Below are 22,954 nucleotides of genomic sequence, written 5' to 3' on the forward strand. Positions count from 1 at the left end.
ATGTACTTCAGTAAATTAGTCAGCAAATTGCCATCCCTATTTTATGATGCAGTGCAGCAAAAAGAGTAAATTAATACAATTTGTTGTTACGTTTATTGTCAATGGCCTATAAACAATCAAGAGTTCATATTACCCAATTTTTATGAGTAATTAGTTGTATAATGTAATGACAAATTTAAGAAGACTTTAACTGATTTATTTTAGTATTTCATAGCTGCAGAAGTCTTTAATCAAAATTTGGAATAAAATCGACCCAAAGAAAATGGGTGCAAATTGTTACCTTAGATTTATTGGGTAAATTCTATAGGTTGTTTTAACAGTGTGAGTCTCAAGATGCGAGATCTGCAGGATACATCTGAAATCTTATCGAAATCTAAATAATGCATCAATCAGAACTTCTTTAAAATAACAACATAACATTTCTAGTTTTAACATCAACATTAAAACAGCTGGGTATCCTCAAAAGGTACCTTCATTTCAAACAGTACCTTCATTAGCCTCCAACATTTAGAAATGACCTGATATTTGTACTGTTGGATAACATTTTAAACAATCAAACCAGTTCATACAGTCCAGATTACAGCCTGTAAACCAGGTTATGAAAACCAGCTTCACACTGTTTGTTATCAGCACGTGTTTCTTTCATAAACTTGTGTTTTTATATGACTGACTGGCAGCAGAATATAATGCACCCTGTCTGGATATTATAGCCTCCAACAGAACAGCAGAGCAGTGACAGCAGCGCTGAAATATTTATCACTGTTTCCATTTCACATGCTCTAATTGCCCTGTATCTATCTGAAAGGACGAGGAGGACGACAGGACAGTTAACAGATACACATTTTCAGATTAGGATCCACAGTTCATGTTTAAAAAATATTTCATTATAACACTAGATTTGTAAAGTCATTTTTACAGCTGATTTATTTCCTCAATTTAGGCCCTGTGTGTTTCCTCCCTGAGGCTGGATTTATACCCAGCCAACATGTTATATGTGGGCCCCATAGCTGCTTCGGGCAGATGTACCACGGAACCAGACACTGTAGACCCTACAGCGCACAGCAAGCTGTCGCATTCTCTGCGCAAAGAGCTGACCTCCAGTCAGCCTGGAGAAGAAGCTCCAACTGGAACAGCTCCGTAGTTGAGAGGAGAGCCAGTCAGAGCCATTGTTTTGGTTGACTGGAAGTCAGCTGCTTCGGGCAGGTGCACCAAGGAACCAGACTCTGTAGACCCTATAGCGAACATGTATCTCCAGGTGAAACGGACGCTGCAGAAATCAGCAGTCTCGTTCTCTACACAGAGAGAGCTGACCTCCAGTCAGCCTGGAGAAGAAGCTCCAACAGGCCCTGTCTGACTGTCTGTCTGTCTGACTGTCTGTCTGTCTGTCTGTCTGTCTGTCTGTCTCTCTGCCTTCTACGTCCCTCAAAGATCAGCCAGACTGTGTCTGTGGTTGTTCATGTTACATAAAAAAAACTCAGGTAACACTTTATTTGAAGGGGTCAGCATAAGACTGATCTGACATCTGTCATTAAGGGTTAGGAATGTTGTCATTAAAGACACTTTCACAGCTCCAGTCTGTTTGGTTCGTCTGAGTTAGAGTGAAATTTAAAATATTCAGTTATCCTGAGCAACATGTTGATCATTCTGCAATGAAAAGTTATCTTTAGCTCAGTGGTAGCTGTGTCACACCGCTGCTCATTGAGCTCCACTGGCTACCTGTTGCAGCCCACATCAAACTCAAATCTCTAATGCTCGCCCACAAAGTTGTCTCCGGTACTGCTCCTACCTACCTGAATGCCCTGATTCAGACATATGCTACCTCACGACCGTTGCGCTCTTCCAATGAATGGCGCCTGGCTCTACCCCCCGTTGGTCCAAGGCAATCCAGACTCTTTGCACTTCTTGTTCCCCGCTGGTGGAACACACTACCAGTTCCAACCAGAGCAGGGGCGTCCCTCCCTACCTTTAAAAACCTCCTGAAGACCTTCAGAGAGCATCTTCTCTCCTAGCACCACACGATAATTCTACTCCTTAAAGAATTGTCACTAGCACTTATTGATGCACTGATAGCTCTTATTGCACTATACCTGGATTGTTTGTTTTTATTCTTCCTGTAAGTCGCTTTGGATAAAAGTGCCTGCTAAATGACTAAATGTCTAAATGGTAGCCCACAGAGTAAAACTGAAGGACACGAATGTTGTCTTTATGCTATAATCTGTGTACATCTTACTGCGCTGGATGTAAGAGGTTAATAACAGTTGTAGGTCTTGCAAATGTTTTGCACTTTTAGCATTTGCAAATGTTCGATTAATTTTGCCTTCAGGATCAATAATGTCCACCAAAATTGGAAGCAGGAAATGCAGGAAAAGCTGCACAATCTGACCAATCACAGTTCTTGTTTTCTGAATGTGATCAGGGCCGTTTCTGGTCATTTTGAAGCCTGATGCATTACTCTAAACCTTGACGGGACTGATCATCATCATTCGGATATTTCATAACAATTATAATTCAGGGTTTACTTCATTTATGTCACTTAATTTCTGCTCTGTGTGATGTCATCAACATCGTGCATCTATAAACCTTTCTCACAGCACTTATTTTGACATGTCACAGCAGGAAAAGCACAGGTTTTATTGACGACATTAAAAAGAGCTGCATTCCATTTAGTTGACCTACTTTCAGACAATTAAAGAGACTGAGTCATAATTTACAAAATGTGTTTCACCTGTTTTTTCCTGCTATGACAAGTCAAGAAGTCTGCTGTGAAAGTTTATTGGTACCTGTTGTTAAGTCTCTGTCAGTGTTAAGATACATTTATGAACCATGTGAGAGTTTCATTGATGCTGTCTTGACAATATTTTATGATCCAGTACTGCAGTTATTTAAATTCTGTTTTTGACATTTTTTCTCCATCGGTGCACACTTTAAGCCTGAATTCAAATCAATTTAGTCTTTAATCCCTGGAACCCCTGAAAAATGTTTTCTTTAAAAGAACACAAAAAAACCCTTTATTATAGAAATAGATTTTGAAAACAGGCATTATCGCCAGAATTTAAACTTCATGTCTCATTTAAAACGTCACCAGAAATAACTTGTTTTGATTAACTAGATCCTGTTAAAAACATTAAACCCTGCTCCTCAGTGACACTGTGAAGCCATGATTGATTCTGCTGAGATGAATGGTCATGTGACAAATAGTCACTGAAATCTGTTTACACAGAGCTGAGAGGAGAGGACAGGATATGTTGGAAACATGGAAATAGTTCAATATGTATATCATGTGAAGACCCAATTTAATTTTTCCAATATTCATGATACTTGCGGTCACTTGTAAAAGTGTTGTAGGGCCTATATATAAATTCCAATTTATTTCAATAAAAAAAAAAAATCATCAAAGAAATTCAACTGTTTTTAAAATGTTTTAATAATGTATGTCAATATATATGTGCTATTCTGCCCAAAATTACGGTGGCCCTGAAGTGCAAATCACAACAACAAATCAAAAAACACAACAACAAATAAAAACACAACAGCAAATAAAAAAACACAACAACAAATCAAAAAACACAACAACAAATCAGAAAACACAACAAATCAAAAAACATGAAGGGAAATCAGAAAACACAAGAACAAATCAAAAAACACAACGATAAATTACTTAACACAACAACAAAACAGAAAACACAATGGCAGTTTTTTTCTGTTTTGTTGTGTTTTTTGATTTGTTGTTGTGTTAAGTAATTTGTCGTTGTGGTTTCTGTTTTGTTGTTGTGTTTCTTGATTTAACGTTGTGTTTTTTGATTTGCTGTTGTGTTTTTTGATTTGCCATTGTGTTTTTTGATTTGTTGTGTTAAGTAATTTGTCGTTGTATTTTCTGTTTTGTTGTTGTGTTTTCTGTTTTGTTGTTGTGTTTTTGATGTGTTCATACAAAATACATGGTTGAGTTGTTCCCACATCTAGCCACTTGCCATTGTACTGATTCCACAGAGCTGCAGGACTTATAGATTGTATACATACATATATTATATATTGCAGTGTAATACAAGGCCACAGTGAGTGAAATGTAAAAAGAGCAATAAAACGCCCTGAAACTGCTTGTTGGGGTTCAGAGGGTTAATTTTCAGTTCCCTGTTTGGATGTAAGGGGGCAATCAAATTCTGTTAAGGGCCCCAAAAAGTATTGAGCCGCTTTGAGAGAGAAGGGGCGGAGAATGGACAGAGAGAGAGGGAAAGAGAGACATGAGGATAGACTGCAGGAGAGAGAGGGCTGGGAGTACAGGCAGAGACACACACACACACACACACACACACACACAGGGAGAGAGAGAGAGAGAGAGAGAGAGAGAGAGAGAGAGAGAGAGAGAGCAGGCAGGGCTCCAGCAGTCAGTCGGTATGTAGCAACAGCGGAGCGTCTGCCGGGATTACAAAGAGGGAAAAACGCGCCTTGGACAGAAAATATCACCAGCGGGATTAAAACTAAAACCACCCGAGGATGAGACACGCACTGTGCGCCTGAAGGAGACTAAAACACGCCGCTTTTCCGCTCATTTATCACCGTATTTAACGAAAAATGGCGAACGAGTCCCCGGCCAAAAGTCTGGTGGATATAGACCTGGCATCCCTGCGGGTGAGTGTGTGCCGCTAGAAGGACATTTTCTCCGCGAATTCATTTTTTTCACACGTAAAATTAAAAACACAAGCATGTTGTGAGCAGTGGTGTTGTTGACACAGCCCTGCGGTGGCTTTTCTTTGTCTAATATCCGCTCGCAATGAGAGGGCCAGCAAACCGGGCGCAGCCGGCCGATGAACCGAACGAACCCGACTGTAAATACTACAGGGATTCAATTAGGATCTGTCTAATTTGTTTTAATGCTGTTTTGAATACAGGATCCAGCTGGAATTTTCGAGTTGGTGGAAGTGGTCGGAAATGGCACCTATGGTCAAGTCTATAAGGTTGGTGTGAGCCTTCATCTGTCTATGTCTGTTGTGTGTGTGTGTGTATATGTGTGTGTTAAAGCCCCAACCTAGAGAACAAACGGGCGGAAACTGGAGCACAAACATGCATTTATGTATTTTTTCCCCTCTCACGGTCTCAGGAACACGTTTGTTATAACATGCCCCCCTCCTCCTCCTCCTTCACTTGGGACCGGTGCGTTCTGGACAGGATTATCTCTGATAGCATTTTGGCCTCTGACTGCTTCCCATCCATTCATTATTTTTTATTTTAGCGATGCAAACATCACCCCAGCACACCTATTTTGGTCCCAAAGAGCTCCCTCCTCCCTCCCTCCCTCCTCCCCCCCCCTCATCTCATCCACACCCCAGTAAAATATCCCTTACATACTGCTCGCTTTGCACTACACACTGATCAGGCCAACCCCATCCGTGCATGACAGCCTTTTACCACGCTGACCGACTTGTGCGCCATTGGGTGGGCGGTGTTCCATTGCGCATTTGTGCACACTATTGCCCAGCAGGCTTTTTGCTGGAGTGGCTATGTGCTGCATTAATGGTGAGGGGCCTGTTCATCCCAACACACACCCAAGAAACAGGCTGTATATGTAGAGAGAAAAAGGCATCTGATGGAGACCTGGAGAACCTGCAGCCCAGATTTCCACCTCCAGAGATGAGCGGCGACATCATCCTGCTGTTGCCTGGTAGAAATGAGAGCAGAGGGAAGAGGAGGACTGGGTCAGAGCTGCCTCGTCTTCTACTGAGCGGTTTAATTTGAAGTAATCATATGCATTTGCTGTTGTATGATGGAAACCAAGCCCTGGTGTCTATATACCTTACCAAAACATTTGCATTTCTAGTGTCTCCTGCATGAAAACGGTCTATTTGGGATTATGTCATGCTAGAAAAAGACAGCTATAGGTTATGAATTAAGCCGTAAACTGTAAGAATTCAGACGTTTTGGATAACTCCGCTCGCAGACATTTGCATACCAAGTCAGAGCTGTGTCCAGCTGTGATTGACGCTCATTTGTCTGGAAAATAGACTCACATGCTGTTTTATTTCCTGCTGTGATGCATTGCAGCAACACAACTATTCCAAACCTCTTTTTGGAACAAATCCAAGTGGAATACAGTGAACTTTGTGCACCTTACCTTGAGGTTTGTGGTGCAAATATAAAGCATGCTGATTGACATAGTTGTTGCATCTTTTATCAGAACACTAAATGTTTAGGGTTTGTAGCATTGATAGAGTTCATTATATGAGGGTCAAATAAGCTTTGAATTATGGTTTTAATTACCATGAATGTAGGATGTTATTTATACCTGCTTTAGGTGTCACAGTTGCATAAAGGTACACCTCTTTCATTTATATTGAACAGACAGTTATGCAACTGTCAAACACAGAAACGATCTGCATGCTGGGGACTGACCTAACGTTTAGCCATCCGGCAACTATTTTTTAGCATTAATAAAGAATCATTTAATTCACTTCTGTGTTACGAACACTTTGCCAAAAGGCAACAGGTCACAGCAGGCTATAAAACTGAAACTAAAACTTTTATGCAAGGAAACTGAAATGTTGGATGTATTTCTAGTCACACACCCTACAACACGTGAGCAACATATACACACGGATGGTACTATAAGCCTCAGCATCTCATTTGTGAGATGCTATCATCATGTTGTTACTGGTGTACAGCTAAAGGTTGTAAAGATTAAGTTCTGCATTACCTGCACCAATCTACATAGCTTGTTTTCTGCATTTGGCTGTGTGTACCTGACCCCCATGTTCCGCCACATTTCAATGCAAACTCACACCCTGTTCCAGCCCTAACTTTACATAGACTGCTGCTAAACATGCATGCCTCTTATGACAGTAAAGGATGCATTAATAGAGTGGAGCCAGCAGCGATTCTGTCACCTCAGAATGAGAACACACACCTGGAGACCGGTCGATATTGTGGAGGTGTAGAGCGGCAAGATCTGTTATTGACAAAGCTCCATCTTCAGGCTTTTATGTGACTTCCTCTGCACTTTCTGTACCCTGAACGATGGTGTTAAAAGGGTCACATCACGCCTTGTGCTACGATGTGCACATTTCTTTTTCATTCTCATTGCTGTCTCACATCATAAGGTGAAAAAATCTTGCAGAAAAGCACATTTTGAGCTTTATTCAACCTCCTCCATGACATAAACTTGCTAATTCTCTGCAGTTTATAGACAGAGGTAGACACAGAGTAACTATATCTACAGTATCGTAAGCTCTAGGAAATCATAAAGTATATATGAGTAGCCATGTTGGTCCTTGTAGTGAAGTCTGAAAGCTCAGCTGATGGGGATGTTACTCACCTGAGTTGCTGCAACAAACTGAGGCAGTAAGATGCTTGACAGTGAATCATCACTCGTCTGTAAACTCTTGCTCATCAGAGCCATTAAGTCTTCCATCACTTCATAGTCAGGCATAATAAATATCCAGAAGTTTGAGCAGGAACTGTTGACTGACATGTTTCAGTGTAAACAAGGACCTCGCAGACTCACTTTACACTCGTACAATATGGCGTCAGTGTCCACAGGACGATCTCAAGGTCTACTGTATCTCCATTTCCGCCTCTGAGGATTACACAAGTGACCAGCAGCCCTCGGTGCTTCCATCGCTGAGACGAGTGTCACTTTGAATCAGATCGTGGACAATGAGGCCGGCCCTGAGGCGAGCCTCTGCTGTTACCTCACAGTGAGAACGCTGAAACGTCTCCTCATAATTAAGCTCATGGGTGCGTTTGGTCGTATCTTTTTGTGCCGGGATAAACATTACCACTGAAGTCACATGTTGATTTGCTTTGAGGGTTGTTTCTTTGTTTTATTTAGGGTTTTTTCGTAGCTGTGGGGAGTACGGCGGCGTCCGTAAACGTTTCATTAAAGCTGGGGGACAAGTGGTTGTGGAAATGCTCAGATACACTGGAACACAAATTAACCTTGACATTTTGAGTTTAGTTCCTCAGGATTCGGTGAATCATAACCACGTGTGCCATGCGAGGTTGAGTGAGGATGAAACAAGTTTTTCCTTTTTTTGCCTCACAAACATCTGACCCAAAAACCTGTGTATATGTGTGTGCGCGTCGGCACATGTGCACTTGATCCTCAACACTTTGGCGATTGGTCGGGCTTCCCAGGCCGGCGAATAGCTGCAGAGTGCGAGTGAGCGAGGCTTGTTGCAGCTGTGTGCACCGACAACAGCTGTTGGGATGGAAAAATAAAATAGAGGGAGGGGAGGAAGAGAGAGAGAGAAAGAGAGGGGTGAGAGACACAGAAACAAGGGGAAATAGAAAAAAGAGAAGCGCTTGTCCTTTAATCATCAAAGTGGTTTTGTTTAGTTATATGAGACATGGAGCTGGTGCTCTTGCCCTGTACACTCAAACCTCTTTCTGTCTGTGATTGAGTTCTGAAATTATAAGTAAAAACATCTGTATGTTTTCAATTTCCAGCTTATTTTCCATGCTATTTTCTCAATACTCACTCCAGCCTTTTTCTGACTTCATAGTAACACATATTTATAGAAAATGCACCTGGGCAGAGCTGAAATTTATCATGACTTTGATGTCACAAGGTAAAAACAAAGCAGCTCTGAACTATCAACTTCAATCTAAAGTATTGGCCTGAAACTCCATGCCAGTTTTTGTTTGATTATGAAAGGCCAAGTAGAACTGGCCAAGTAGAACCCTAGATGTTCTCTTCATTTGACTTCTTGTATGTTATATTTGCAGCCTGCTTTCACATTTTCATTTAAAATTCTTCGTAGAGCATGGTCCGATTTTTGAAAGTAAAAAAACATCAACAACATTTCAAATCTGATTTCATGTTTTCTTTTTGTGGGTTTTTGGATTCAAAATGTGGATCCAGTAAGTCAAAGTGTAAAAATAATTATCAGGTCATACAGGTGAGGTTGTGCTGAAAAAAATGATACCAACATGGCATGGTCAAACATTGTTTATATATATATGGGTAGAATGAAAAATATTCAAAAACGAACAACATAGCCCAAAACTCCAAAGATTTAAAGTAGTTTTTCCCTATGAAAAAGTTGTAAAGTTAGGAAATGCTTCATCTACACTGTGGAAAATTGTTTTATTTTGACAAAGCTTAAATTAAAATAAAAACAAGGCAGATAATTGAGGACACTAATCATGAAAAAAAAACATCCTGTAACTGGAAAAGCAAAACATGAAGCAGAAAACACAGATAAAGTAGAAGTTCATTAACAGAAACGGGGCATAAAAGAGGTTAGAGGTCAGCATGTTTGTGTTTCTATTAAACAGTGGGGGGTGGACGAAAAAATTAAATCAGAGCTGCAGAAAGAGGCAGGAGGAATCTGTTAAACTCTGGGGTAAGACCACACTCAGCATGTGGGGCTGGGAATCCCCCTCTCTGAGGAAATGGTTTAACCCGTTCAAGAACTGCTGAGGTTCACAGCTGTGATTGTTTCAGGCTGCCTTCGAGTTTATAAAACTGTCCAACAGGAGCAAACAGCTCAAACCTTTGGGGCTTTTCTTTGTGTTGTATTCTGTAAAATCGAGCAAGGCTGAATGAGATTACTGGTGTGGGTGTCGGCAGACAGCGAGTGGATGTTTGTGAGGAAGTAGTGAAACGGCGGAAGTCATCAGTGCAGTGAGGAGAAGTTGGTGGCTTCGCTGTGATGGCCAGATTATAAAACCACAGACCTGTTCCTGTCGCTCTTTTTATGCTTACACATGAAATATCACTGCAGATTGGAAAGGGACAACATGAGACAGTAAAATCCTGCTAAATGCAATTTATTTAAAATTTAATGCAATGTTGTTTAGGGGCTGATAGTTTGTGAGGATATGTTACCGTTAAAGTTAATTTAATTATTGGTGTGCTCAAGAAACAAAATATCACTTTAAACTGTAACTAAATTAGCAATTAATGTGATAACTGTTTTCTTGATTATTAATGATACATTATGCAAAATATATTTTGGAAAAAATACAGCATCACTCTTTTCTTGGACAGCTTGATTTATCAAAACCACGACTCAAAAACTCCCAAAAATAAAACATTTAAATGCTGCAAAACAATGGAGAGTGTTTGGCATATTTACATTGAAAACTACTCAAATAATTGACAAATTATGAACGTTTTTACGTATCAAGCCTGTATCTTTACAAAGTTACCACATGCGCTAAATATATTATCTAGATCTCAAAATAATTATGTGCATTTTCTTGTAAAAAATAATACAAAACTGAAGATAATTAACTTTAATCACAGGATACTACAACTGATACTGAAACCATACTGAAATAATTTACTAATGTAAAATAAATGCAGATAAAATGTGCAGAACAGTCGGAACACTGCAGGTGATTTAAGCTATTTTCATGTAACTGATTAGAAAGAACACTGTCAGTTTCTGAGGCCCTGTATTGAATTCATAGTTCCCTAACCTGTGCTGTTTTTTTTTATCTCATGCACTGTAGATAAAGTCTGCACCTCTGCTGAGATGTTCTCTTTAGAGCAAATGTTAGTCCTGTTTATCTTTCGGTTTAGAGGATGGAAAAAATCAGCAGCGAGGTCCTCCCTCTGTCCCGCCGTCTCTCTCTCTCTCTCTCACATATATAACTTTTCATCCATGCTGTACATCCTGGGGAAAGATTGAATTAGATGTTTAAGATGACTTAACAGGAAGCCGCTGCAGGACGTAAAAACAGGTGTGATTCAGGGTGTGAAGACTCTCAGGCAGCGTTTTGTATCAGCTGCAAGCAGGAAACCTTAAGTTGCCGTGCAGCTTATGATTATTTACGCTATCTATCAACAAATCAATGTAGAGCTAAAGGTGATGTTTTCAAAATGTGTCAAATTGCACCCAAAGGTTTTCAGTTTACAAAGATAAAAACAGAAAACCCTACATTTGAGGAGCTGGAAACAGAAAATAAAGTGAATTTTATGTATAAAACATGAACGTTCAAAGCTGTTTCACTTCCTCAGCTTCTCCTCACACTGATATAAGACAGGAAAGATGCTTGTTTTCTTTCCTGGGTGTGGCTCTCCAGCAGCATCACTGTGAGAGGAAATGCTCCGCAGCACTTCACTGACTGCATGGCAGATCTGTCAGATACATGTGTGTCTTAAGTGCTGCGTTCTGAGGTTTCACTTTATCTGCCAGTGAGTCACATCTGGAGCTGAGGAAACACACAGCCAAACATCGACCTGTTAGCCACAGAACTAGACTGCCAGACATTCATGACATAGTGTTTTATTTTATTTTTTACTAATGAATTCATAAAGTATCTATTGTTCAGTGATGCATCCTATATTTTCTTCTATGGTTGCTTTTACAAGAGCTGCAAACACCGAAAAGTGTCATGAATCTTAAGCTTTAGTGTCCCATAGCGGTCTAAATAGGGGCTACAGCTAATGCTTATGAACTACTACTTTGTCAATTATTATGTGAACTTTTTTGTATTAAATTGTCAAAATAGAACCCAAGAAAACGACTTCAGATAGTTGTTTTGTCAGACCAATAATCCAAATCCACCAAAAATAATTATTGGCAATAAGATAAAATGGGGGAATGCCACAAATCCTCTCATTTTAGAAGCGAAAACCAATTATTTAAATTATTTGAGAACTAATTGATTAATGAACCCGTTCAATTTTTAAATTTTAAATGTTTATACATTTTTTTATTCAAATATTTTAAAATTATTTTATTTTAGTCATATTTTTAAACTTGTATTTATTTTTTATTTGTATTTTTATTATTTTCCATTTGACCCACTATAATTTAGCATCCTCCATCTTAACATCTTGACAAGACAAACTTTCCTTGGATATTAACAGTGAAAAGAAATGTTTAAATGGATTTATACTTAAAGAAAAAATCAAGCCAAATAATTGTCTATCAACAGTTTTAACTTACGTCATTGGTCATCAGAAGCAAATTGTTACACACCTCTTAAAATTCTATTGTTTTCTACTGGTTCTAGTTCTAGAGGGAGCTATTTATAGATCGGCCCACTCTGTAAAGTGGAACTACAAAGCTGTCAGAAGGAATAGACTCATGCAAAGCTGGCTCACCGACCTTCCGGCTATTCAAACTGGAATGTTAGTCGTGTCTGCTATGACCTTTCACAGCACAGGAAGTGAAGTGCGGCCGCAACCAACAACAGCAGCAGAAGCAGCAGCAGCAGTAAAACTGCCTCTCCACTGGAAACTTTTCTCTTACAGTCAAAACTTCTGTCATCTACCGTGACCTTTCCAATCAGAAGAAGTGGAAGCTGTGCCACTGATAGCAGCAACAGGAACTCCACTTTGTCATGATTTATGATGGAGAAGTCGTTGTTCCCAACCAGAGCTGCACCTCATCATTGTTCCAAATACTGAATGTTTCAGAGTAAAGGTTCACCACAAGTGAGCAAACATAAACACACCAGGAGCCAGTCACTTTTTTAACCCTCTGAACCCCAACAAGCAGTCACATTTTTAACACTGTGGCCTTGTTTTTTTTACTGCAATATTTAAAATATCTACAAAATCTGTAAGTCCTGCAGCTCTATGGAATCAGCACAATCATGGCCAGAAGTGGAAACATCTCAAAAATGTCTTTTGTGCAGAATAACATAGTTATAATGACATATGTCATAAAAAATGAAAAACGTGAAATTAATTTCCCTGATAAATATATTTTTAAAAATTTGAATACAATTTAATTTATATATAAACACTTTTTCAAGTGCCCACAAGTGGAAAAAAACACACAGGGTCTCCACACGCTATACATATTGAACTATTTGAATGTTTGCAGCTTCTCCCGTCCTCTTCTCTCAGCTCTGTGTAACCAGATTTTCAGTAAATATTTGTCATTTGACCGTTCGTCTCAGCAGAATCAATCATGGCTTCACAGGGTCACTGAGAAGCAGAATTTAATGTTTTTAACAAGATCTAGTTATTACAAACAGTTTGGCATAATTTTCAATGAGACATGTAGAATAAAGTGATTTTTGAAGAAATGTCACTATTTTAAGCTGCGTTTTCGTAGCTTTTTCTAATGGAAACATTTGAACCGATGATCCGTTCAAGGACTATCAGAAAGTTCAAACTCCCATGACAATGCCTGTTTTTACAGTTTCTTTCTGTGATTAACTGTGTTTTTGTGATCCTTTAAAGAAAATATCCTTTACCAACGGGAGGCGGTTGGTTGGGTTCAGAGGGTTTTACTGCTGTTAAGAGCTCTTGTTGGAAGTGTTTACCACCACATTTGAGGCTATTTACATCTTTAATATGCTCCTGAATGCATGAAGAGTTTGTGATATGTTTCCAAGAGACTTCACAGTTATAGACATAGTGCTTATTATGACGGGATAATTATTAACCCCGTCCATTAGTCTTGGTATACTGAGAAGTTTAATTATGAAATGTTTTTGCAGATGTTGTTGCTACTTCACCTATATGCCAATTAGGTGTTAATAACACTGCGGGAAAGATTATACACTGATTGTATGAAAAGCAATCACAAGTGAAATGAAAGACTAATTATAGATGGATGTTTTTATTTTACACAAAGGTGACATTCTTCGTAGCGTTGTTAATGAGTCTGTTAGCGGTGACCGGCTCTGCCTGTTAGCTACAGTTAGGCTAAAAATAAGAGCCAGAGCCTCAGACAGTATCTGGGTCACGTTCTTTGATGCTCACTGTGTGTACTGATGCAGCCACCGTGCTGCTGCTGGTGATTCTCTAGATACATTCATACATCAGTAGCAACATTTCTCTGCTTTTGTTTTATGTTTGCAGGCTTTTTGACACATTTGTTGGCATTTATTACTGCCATTACTTACACGATTTCTGAAAGAAGAAGAGAAACACCTTCAGCCCTGGTGGAAACTGAGCAGTTTGTGTTTACACTTTACCTGCCCTCTCCTTAGAGTCCAGATTTTCTTGTTTTTCCCTGAAGCACAGCAGTGATTTCACACAGTTAATGGTGATTATTTTATTAAGTGTCTATTTATTTACTCTAGGAATGTCACAATAGGAGAAACGTAGTAGTCCAAGATACCTGATTCCAGACAGTAAACAATCACAAGAAAAGAACAGCAAAAAAATCCCATGTTCTTAACGTACGCTCCCTTTATTAAAACCGTTTGATACAGACTGAACATTAAGGAGTCAGGTAAGGCCTACTGATGTGGTTACATTATGTTAATATGAAGGTAGCCTTTAGCATTTACACTGCACTGCAATGCCAGCTGTTTCAAACATATATAATAGTAAGGTGTATTTCAGGGTGAGGATAATAAGGATCACACATTGGATACATCTCTTATGTTTGTCAGTGTAACGTTAATGTGAACTGAAATTCGCTCACCTCGAAATCTTTCAATAAATCTGGATATCTGTGTTTAAAATGCTACATTAAGCTGGAAGTTTTTTCCTCCTTTATCTGAAATTTGATGGCACAGTTTCTATACTGGTTTTAAAAAATGAATTACTAATCCTTGATGTTGAAAGTATAGCTGCACTTATCCCCCTCTTTACCATGTTGTTGTTCTTTAATTCCACTTCTTTTTATTGGATTTCGTTTTTTTTTTGATAGAACACTTCAAAGTGTACATGTCGCCCCCTTTTGGGTTTAAAACATTGCATCCCCAGTACCTAGAGTACTGTATGAAAAACGACTACCGTCAAGTTTGCAGAGATACAGATTTGGTCAATAAAATGTAAAAATAATATTTAAAAATGCTCGTAAAAGCTCCTTATCTTATTTTTACATTGCTTGGTTTGAAATTATATTAAAAAAACAGACTCTTCATCCAAGTTTGTTTGTCATCGAAATACAACCACCAGACATACAACCAAAATAGTTGTCAATGAACTTTATGAAGATTGACAAATCAATTATTTGACTGATTATTATTTTGAAAAAACAGAAGTTAAACTCTATAAAAGTGACTGCTCTTATTAAACGGGGACTTTCAAACCTTATCTTGATTAATACTTTGTCATTAAAGTGGTTTGACATCCTCTCTTTTTCTGTTGAAAACCTGTTCTGGTTGCAAAGCCCCGTTATGCATTTTACTTTAGACAACACACTTCCTGGCTGAAGGTTTTATCAGCCAGCAGGCAGCTCAGTGTGACGGTGCAGACAGGAGGCAAAGATCATGACACTGCAAGTTCACAGTAAGAGTTCTCTGAGCTGCAACAGAAGAAGAAGCTCTCTGTTTGCTGTTTGCTGTTTCCTCCTCCTCCGTCAGCCCAACCCAGACACTCAGGCCCAGTCCTGAACCTGGATGAAGATGGAAAAAGCTAGTTTTCCTCTTCTCCGGCTTCTTAGAGCCCATCCTCAGTGAGGAATGTGAAGGTCAGGGTGCATCCGCGAGAGGAGGAAGAGCAGTAGAGGAAAAAAGACTTTGAAATGAGGGATTGATGAAAGAGGGGAAGGTGGGACCCTCCTGCCCCTGGTCTCTTGTCTCTGAATAGGACAGAGTCATTGGGATGAAGAGCAAAATGTATTAAAAGTCATTTATTAGCTGCTCTTCAGTTTTCCCACTTGCCTAAATATAATTTCTAAGATTTTTTCTCACATAAACTCGTATTTCGTTCTTTGTTTCTCACAGTGAAGATTCATGTGTGAATTATTTTTGCCTAAATTGGTAATGTGTCTTTTGTTTAATAATGCATCCTTTAGTTTCTCCTATGGTGGATCATTCTGGCTTTTACAAGAGCTGCAAACACCGAAAAAATGTCATGGGTCTTAAGTTTTAGTGTCCCATTATGGTCTAAATAAGGGCTACAGCTAATGATTATATTAACTACTACTTTGTCAATTATTATTTGAACTTTTCTGTGCTAAGTTGGCAAAATGGAACCCCAAAATGATGACTTCAGATAGTTGTTTTGTCAAACCAACAATCTCAATCCACCAAAATGATTATTGGCAATAATTTTATATTATTGCCAATAATTATTTTACAGGGAAAAGCAGCAAATCCTTTTATTTTAGAAGTGAAAACCAATTATTTAAATTACTTAAACAACTAATTGATTAGCCAACCTGTTTAATTTAGTATTTGTTTACTTGTTTGTTTATTTGTTTGTTTGTGTACTGTTTTATTAGTATTTTTTATTCTTTTCCCACTATTTTATTTATACCTTTTGGAAAAGTACTGTTGTGATTTTCCAACATCTCTGAGCATCGCCAAACATTTAGTTTAAGTTGCTCTCTTGTGAGGATTTCTGCTTTTCTCTTTCTGTATTTTATTGTGAATTGAACATTTTATTGGGTTAAGACCGTTGGTCTGACAAACAACCAATTTTAAGACGCCACTTTCATGTCACAGAGTAATTTTAATTTACATTTATTACTATTTTTTTGACATTGATCAAATGAAAAAAATAAAACTGACTATACAATAAGGGAAATAACTGTTTGTTACAGCCTAGGTATGATAAATGCCTTTTTTCCTTTTAACTTAATCACTTTAAAATCTGAAAGTAAAGAAAAAACAGGATTATTTTTTGGCATTATTAAGTGTGATTTGGATAAATGATTTCCAACCTTGATGTCGGAGAGTTTAATAAAAACTTTGCTGCAAAAAAAAAAATCCCATTCTAAAGTTGATAATGTAAAAGCTGCTGTAACTCTCCATCGGTCCCCCAAGTTTCAGATACATGCCTCAAATTAAAATGTAAATCCCGACTTGTGGATCAGCTGTGTGTTTCTGTGCTACAAAAATCATCATAATTAAGAAATTAGCCTGTTTTATTGTTCTGATTGTGCTTGCCTCTGTTATATAATGCAGTTCCAGTGAGTTAATGTGGGGCTGGGTAGAGTGATGGACGCAGGCAGACAGTGCAGACAGATGGCTTGTTGTCGTAGCAGTGAGGCAGTGATGCTGAAGAAACGCACAGTATCACTGTCTGTACTGTCACACAGAGCTGGTACATTTTCTCTAAGGACCAAGAAACAAAAATAAGTGGGATCTGGAATTGATTTAGTCTTTTTCAGACAAATAGGAGACAATCAGATGGTGGTTTATAACAGTGATATCACCATATGTGGACAGTTAATTAAAAAATAAGTGGGCTTTTATTTTGTAGACCAAAGCATTGTGTACTCGCTGATTTATTTGATTTTGAAACATATATATATTCCATGGTAGCCTCCATAAATGGATATCTGCATATGAATATAATTGCAGAATCTGGCAATGGAGGAAGATTTCAGGTATTAAAAGTGTTTGATTTTGGTTTTTTAGTCAGAGTAATGTTGACCAATCACTTTATGCTTCATATTTAAGTGCATTTTTTGTTTTTGTTTGTTTGTTGCTAATTTGACCACTGCCCCCAGAGGCTAAATGATTGTTAAAACTGCACACAAACCACAATATTCAGTCAGTATTTTAGATAAACTAATCATTTTTATATCTTGAGTAGATGGTAGATTATTCCAGCAAGTATATTAAAAATATTGAATTAAAATATAATTTTATTAGGATGAAAGTCCTTTTGCCCTTGTCGAGGACTATCAAAACCTGTTCAAGGAATTTGATTTATTTAAATAAACAAAACTTCCGTCCAGTGATTGAATCTCTTCTTCTTTTCCTTTCTTCTTCCTCATATTTCCTCCATTTTTCTACTTCCTCCTGTTGTCTTTTTCTTGACAAACAATACCTAAAATATTCTAAAAGTCTGTTTTTTAAGACCAGACTCGAATTAAAAACATTTCCACTTTCACTCAACCTTGTCTCCATTTTAAATAGCAGACTCTTAACTCTAATATCCAGCAGTTTTACTTCTTCTCTTGGCCCACATAGTGTTTTTTCAGTCCTGGTGTTGCCTGGAGTTAAACGGTGGTTGTCGGCATAAATCTCTTTGGATAAGAGTGTCTAAATGCTAAATGGCTGAAATGTAATTTGGAAGCTGAGGTTGTTGGGTTGTTCTCTGCGTGAGGAGACGGCTGTGTGACTTTGGAAGGCGGCGATTTGTAGTTTATTAGGTTGATTCTGTCTCCTGTTTCAGACAGACTGTCCTTTGTGTTTGCTCTGCTGTCCTTGGCTGCAGACATGCTGATGGACTCATTAATGCAGGAGAAATGTTTGTTTTAGTTTCAGTTTGCTTAATATTTCCTGCATGGTGAATCAATCATACTTCAGTAACTGCTGACGTGCCACAACCTCCAAATGCTCCATGTGACCAAAACTAAAGTCCAGATGGAGCAGCAGCTTCGGCCGGTTTCAGGAAAAAAACTAAATGAAAAAAAGGAACAGATCCATGTGATGGTAAAGAACTGTCACCACTTAACATTTTCAATAAGGACAGGGCATGTTTTGGACATCAGGACATGTTGTGAGGACAGTCATGTTGATAGATTCCCCATGTGGTGGTGTCATAATCATCCTGAACCATGCAGTACATGAGTACATCTATTTCCTTGGACAACATCATGAAAAGTAATGCAGTTACAAAGTAATTTGATTGGATGACAATACAAGACTCTGCAGCCCTAATGCTGATGTCTGCATGCTAAAATATTTATATTAAACAGCTTAGTAGACGGCAAAGGACAAGCCAGAGGACCGAAAGTCTATAGGATTCAACATCTAGGAAGCATGAACGGCTGCACAAAATTTCATGGCAATCCATCGTATATTTGTTGAGATATTTCTGCAGAAATTTGTGCATTGCATTGAATTGTATTGTATTGTAAAAAAAGTGTTTTCCTAAAAGTTTGAATTAGTTTGAGCCAATTCTCTTCTTCTTTGGATTTGTTGATGTGACAGCTCTGGTGTGCACCTATGAAATCCAAAAAATAAAGCAAAATTGTTACTTACTTTAATAAATGCCACCATAAACATGCACACAGATGTAGGTAGCCATCTGCCCAACCATGGATGAAATTAATAAAATGAGCCCCTAAAGAAGGTGATTTTATTTATTTAATTGGACCATTAATAATCACTTATAATACCAGTCCTTTCCTAGTTAACTAGCATTAAATCAGTCCAGCTCAATTATTATTTATCCTCCGGCTCCTCTTGTTAGCATATGATTTTAACTATGGTTATTAAGTCCTAAAGATGTTTATTTTTTTTAATGTGGCTTGTTGTGTGCCATCTGGAGGCACATGCACTTTAAACCAGATGGTGATCAGTAGTCTAACAGTTAAAGCTTCGCAACATGTCATAAACAAGTTACTGTTGGAGTCTGGGAAGTTAAAGAAGGAAACAACAAGAGTTCAGACATGGTACGACTCTGCAGCTGCTGCAGCTGTTGTGTATCAGAAAATGATTTAGTCTTTTCTCGACTATTGGGACACAAATAGGAAACAATCAGATGTAGACAAATAGTGGTTTATAACAGTGAGACCAGCATATGTGGACAAGACAATTGGGAATGTATTTGTTTATGTATTTGCACACAAATTTGATAGCATTTATCTCCATGAGTGAGTGAATCAGATTCTCCCCTGCATCCTTTGGTTTTGAGCTAAACAGTCATGAGTCATGGGCACACACACACACACACACACACACACACACACACACAGTCATATTTCCAAGGTCAGAGGCGTCAGTCATGCGTGTCCAGTGTTTCTAGATGGGTTTCATGCCTCTCCCTCTCTGTCTTTCTCTCCCAGGACTCCACCCTTATTGATTTTCCGCAGCTCTAGCTAGCATCTTGTACAACGGCCCCTTCATCCTGTTATCTGTGACCTGCTCCTGCCTGATAAAACCCAATGAAAGCCTCTCTGTTGGGAGCAAAATGGGCGCCACCTGGGCGCCGCATGCTCTGAATCAAGAATGGGGGGCTTGAGACAGTCGTGGTCACTAGTGATGCATCTTTCTTTCTTTAGGTTAAAAAAAGTCTACGTTCATCCTAGTTAGAAATACAGTAGTGTTCAAAATAATAGCAGTCCAATGTGACTAACCAGATTAATCCAGGTTTTTATTATATTTTTTATTGCTACATGCCAAACAAGGTACCAGTAGGTGCAGTAGATTCTCAGAAAACCAACAAGACCCAGCATTTGTGATATGCAGCTCTTAAGGCTGTGCAATTGGGCAATTAGTTGAAAGGGGTGTGTTGTTTGAGATCTCTGAGATATGGATGTCTGTTAGGGTTTTCAGTCTGTATATAGTTGGACACCACTTTAACATGTAGAACCTGTAGAAAGCAGTTTTTATGTAGCATACAGTGCAGGTCCACTACATTCAGTATCTAGTTGGGAAGGTTATATTTACCCTCACCTTGGTTGTTTACTCTGATTTGTAATAGTATGCATATGGCACGATAACAGTGCAGACCTGAGCTAGGGTTGTGCTGATGGACAATGTCATCGACCACTGAGTCCAGCATCGTGTTTAAAAGCCCCATCCCCCATCCACAACTACACCTACACCATTAAGTGCTATAAAAGTAAACTAACTGACTTCAAGACTTGTGCTGTCACATCAACAGATCTAAAGTAGAAGATAATTAATTTAAATTAATTAAAATGCTAAAGAATGCATTAATATTTATAATTAATAAGATGATGATGATTCTTAATGATGGGAATCGCCCCTGTAGTGGGTTTTGTCTCCGTATGATTTGATCAGTCTGCATGACTTCTGCTGACAATATCATCCTCCATCATGATGTTTCACTGTGGACATCATCATATGCCAATTTGGTAGACACTTCCCAACCTTAGCCTGAGCCTTATTTAAAAAAATCTATATAAAACTTTTGTCTCAGTTTTTGACCAAAGGTTGTGTGCATGAAATGATCCTCTAATATTTTATGTAAAACAAGCTGTAGAAGTAGCAACATGCACGCCAAATGTTGAATGCTTCCAGTTAATATCCGGACTGCTCAGTGTGTGGTGATTAAAGTGGTTTCTTGAATCCAACACAGTACGTTAAAGGAGACTGATGACTCTGATGGAGTTTGAATGATGTTTTTGAGACTTGTTGCGCCTGGCTCCAGCTTAATGCTGGACGAGGAGTTGACTAACTGGCCCGCCAGATAAAGGCGCAACCCAGCATCCCTCCTGTTGGCTTTTTAAAGTCCCTCCACACACACACACACACACACACACACACACACACACACACACACACACAAGCGTGCCAGCTAACTCTCAGCGTCTGGTCGAGGCTCTTAATGACAGTTGTTGGCCTGTCTGAGCTTCTTTGGTTTAAACGGGTGGACATGGCCGACGTGTGTGTGTGTGTGTGTGTATGTGTGTGTTACTGTATGGGTGGCCATCTGGAGAGGGAAAACAAAGCTGCTATAGGAGGAGGGGGGCTGTTTGTCCTGAGCATGAGCTTAAGAGAGAAGTCTTGGAGAGCAGATTGCTGAACTAAGTTTTAGTTCAAAGCAACAATATGAACCTTTTCTTATTCATGGCAGCTGTTTCTGAAATGTTTCCAAATTTCTTCTAACTATCATCAAATATCTGTATTTGGTTAGATCTGAGGGGAGAAAAATAAACCTTTCAGTTGCAGGTTCATGCTTAATTTTATGTATAATCATGCCAAGTTGATGATGGTTTTATTTAGTTGTCCTCATCTTCAGTAAATGTTGTTCAATATCTACCTAAGACTTCACACTTAAACCAGGCCTACAATAATCTTGGAGCTGAACTGAGCTTTCATGGCGACCAGTATCAGTGTTAAGGTAATTTCTGTTCGTTCTGCAGCTAAAAATCTGCTTTCGATAAATCATTTACTTCATGAAGTGCAGGAAAAATACTGAAAATGTCCATGAAATGATCCTAGACTTGAAGGTAGCATCTTCAAATTGCTTGTTTTGGCCAACAGAATATCCAAAACTCAAACATACTCTGTTAAAAAATGATATAATACAGAGACAAGGAGAAAATTGTTACGTTTTAGAAGAATTATTATTCAACTAATAGTGCTTATTTATAACTGATATTAACAAATAATACTAGTATCAATAACTTGAAATGATAAACTACCTGAATACAAACACAGATGTGCAACAAAATAATGGAGAATATTTTAACACAGTAAAGTTTCACAAAACAGTTTTAAGGTATTTTTATGAATATATATTTTTAAATTTAATTTGTTTTCTGTTAATGTATTTGAACCTGCAACCTTCCAGGTACTGTTGAAGCGGGTTTTGTCCTGGTTTGCAGGAGGCAGGGCTGCAGCTGACGACTATTTTCATTATTAATTATTCCGATGAATATTTTCCAGATTAAATTATTATTTTGTCTCAGTAAAAAAAAAAAAGCCAGATCAGCTGAAGAAAGGACTTTTTCTTCTAAAAATGTTAATAGAACTCAAAAGTATAAATCTGAACTTTCTGTTCTTCATCTCTCCACTGGCTGTTCATTCATTGTGTACCTCTTTGTCTCTCTCTCTCTCACACACACACACACACACACACACACACACACACACACACACACACACACACACACACTTGTTGCTGTAGTGATAATAAATCCTGTTTTCTTTCATGGAGCTCTGTGGCTTCTTTCAGCTCATGCACGCAGCGAGGCAGCTGGCAGGGACGACTGACAGCCTCATTAGCTTTTGTTTTCATCTGCTTCAAAACACTGTGAGCCGGTCACCTGACCACCAACCCCGCCGCGTGATTGGACCTCAGCGATGAGCCTAAGCCAGCTGACCGGAACCGAGCCCTCTGATTGGGCCAGAGTTTCTCAAAGCACTTCCTCCTGTAGCCGGGCAGACTCTGTGCAAAAACTCCCATGAGTGCTGAAGGGTTTGAAAACACATATAGCTGAAGGAAGACAGATACAAGTGTCATTGTGCACATGAATCCTCTGCAGCCGTAAATTGTCCCAGTAAATGCACTTAAAGATTCACTCTTCTTAGATATATGAGCATCAGAAGCTACAGGGAGCAGCTGTTTTTGGATTTATCTCGATGCTTCACTTTGTTTTCATGGTGGATTTGATGCATTAGTAAGCTAAGGACGCTCCCCGAGCTGATGAGAGACACAAAGTCC

General features: G+C 38.7%; 1 protein-coding gene across 1 annotated transcript in view; it reads left to right on the forward strand.

The window, feature by feature from the left end:
• Positions 1 to 4,366: 4,366 nt before the first annotated feature.
• Positions 4,367 to 22,954, forward strand: part of LOC131979378 (mitogen-activated protein kinase kinase kinase kinase 4-like) — a 138,071-nt gene continuing 119,483 nt past the window's right edge. Inside the window, exons 1-2 of the mRNA XM_059343335.1 lie at positions 4,367 to 4,626; positions 4,887 to 4,952. Coding sequence (XP_059199318.1) covers positions 4,570 to 4,626; positions 4,887 to 4,952 — 123 coding nt within the window. The 5' untranslated portion in view covers positions 4,367 to 4,569. The remainder of the gene's footprint in view (positions 4,627 to 4,886; positions 4,953 to 22,954) is intronic.

This window comes from Centropristis striata, chromosome 10 (assembly GCF_030273125.1).
Source record: "Centropristis striata isolate RG_2023a ecotype Rhode Island chromosome 10, C.striata_1.0, whole genome shotgun sequence".
NCBI classification, from domain to species: Eukaryota; Metazoa; Chordata; class Actinopteri; order Perciformes; family Serranidae; genus Centropristis; species Centropristis striata.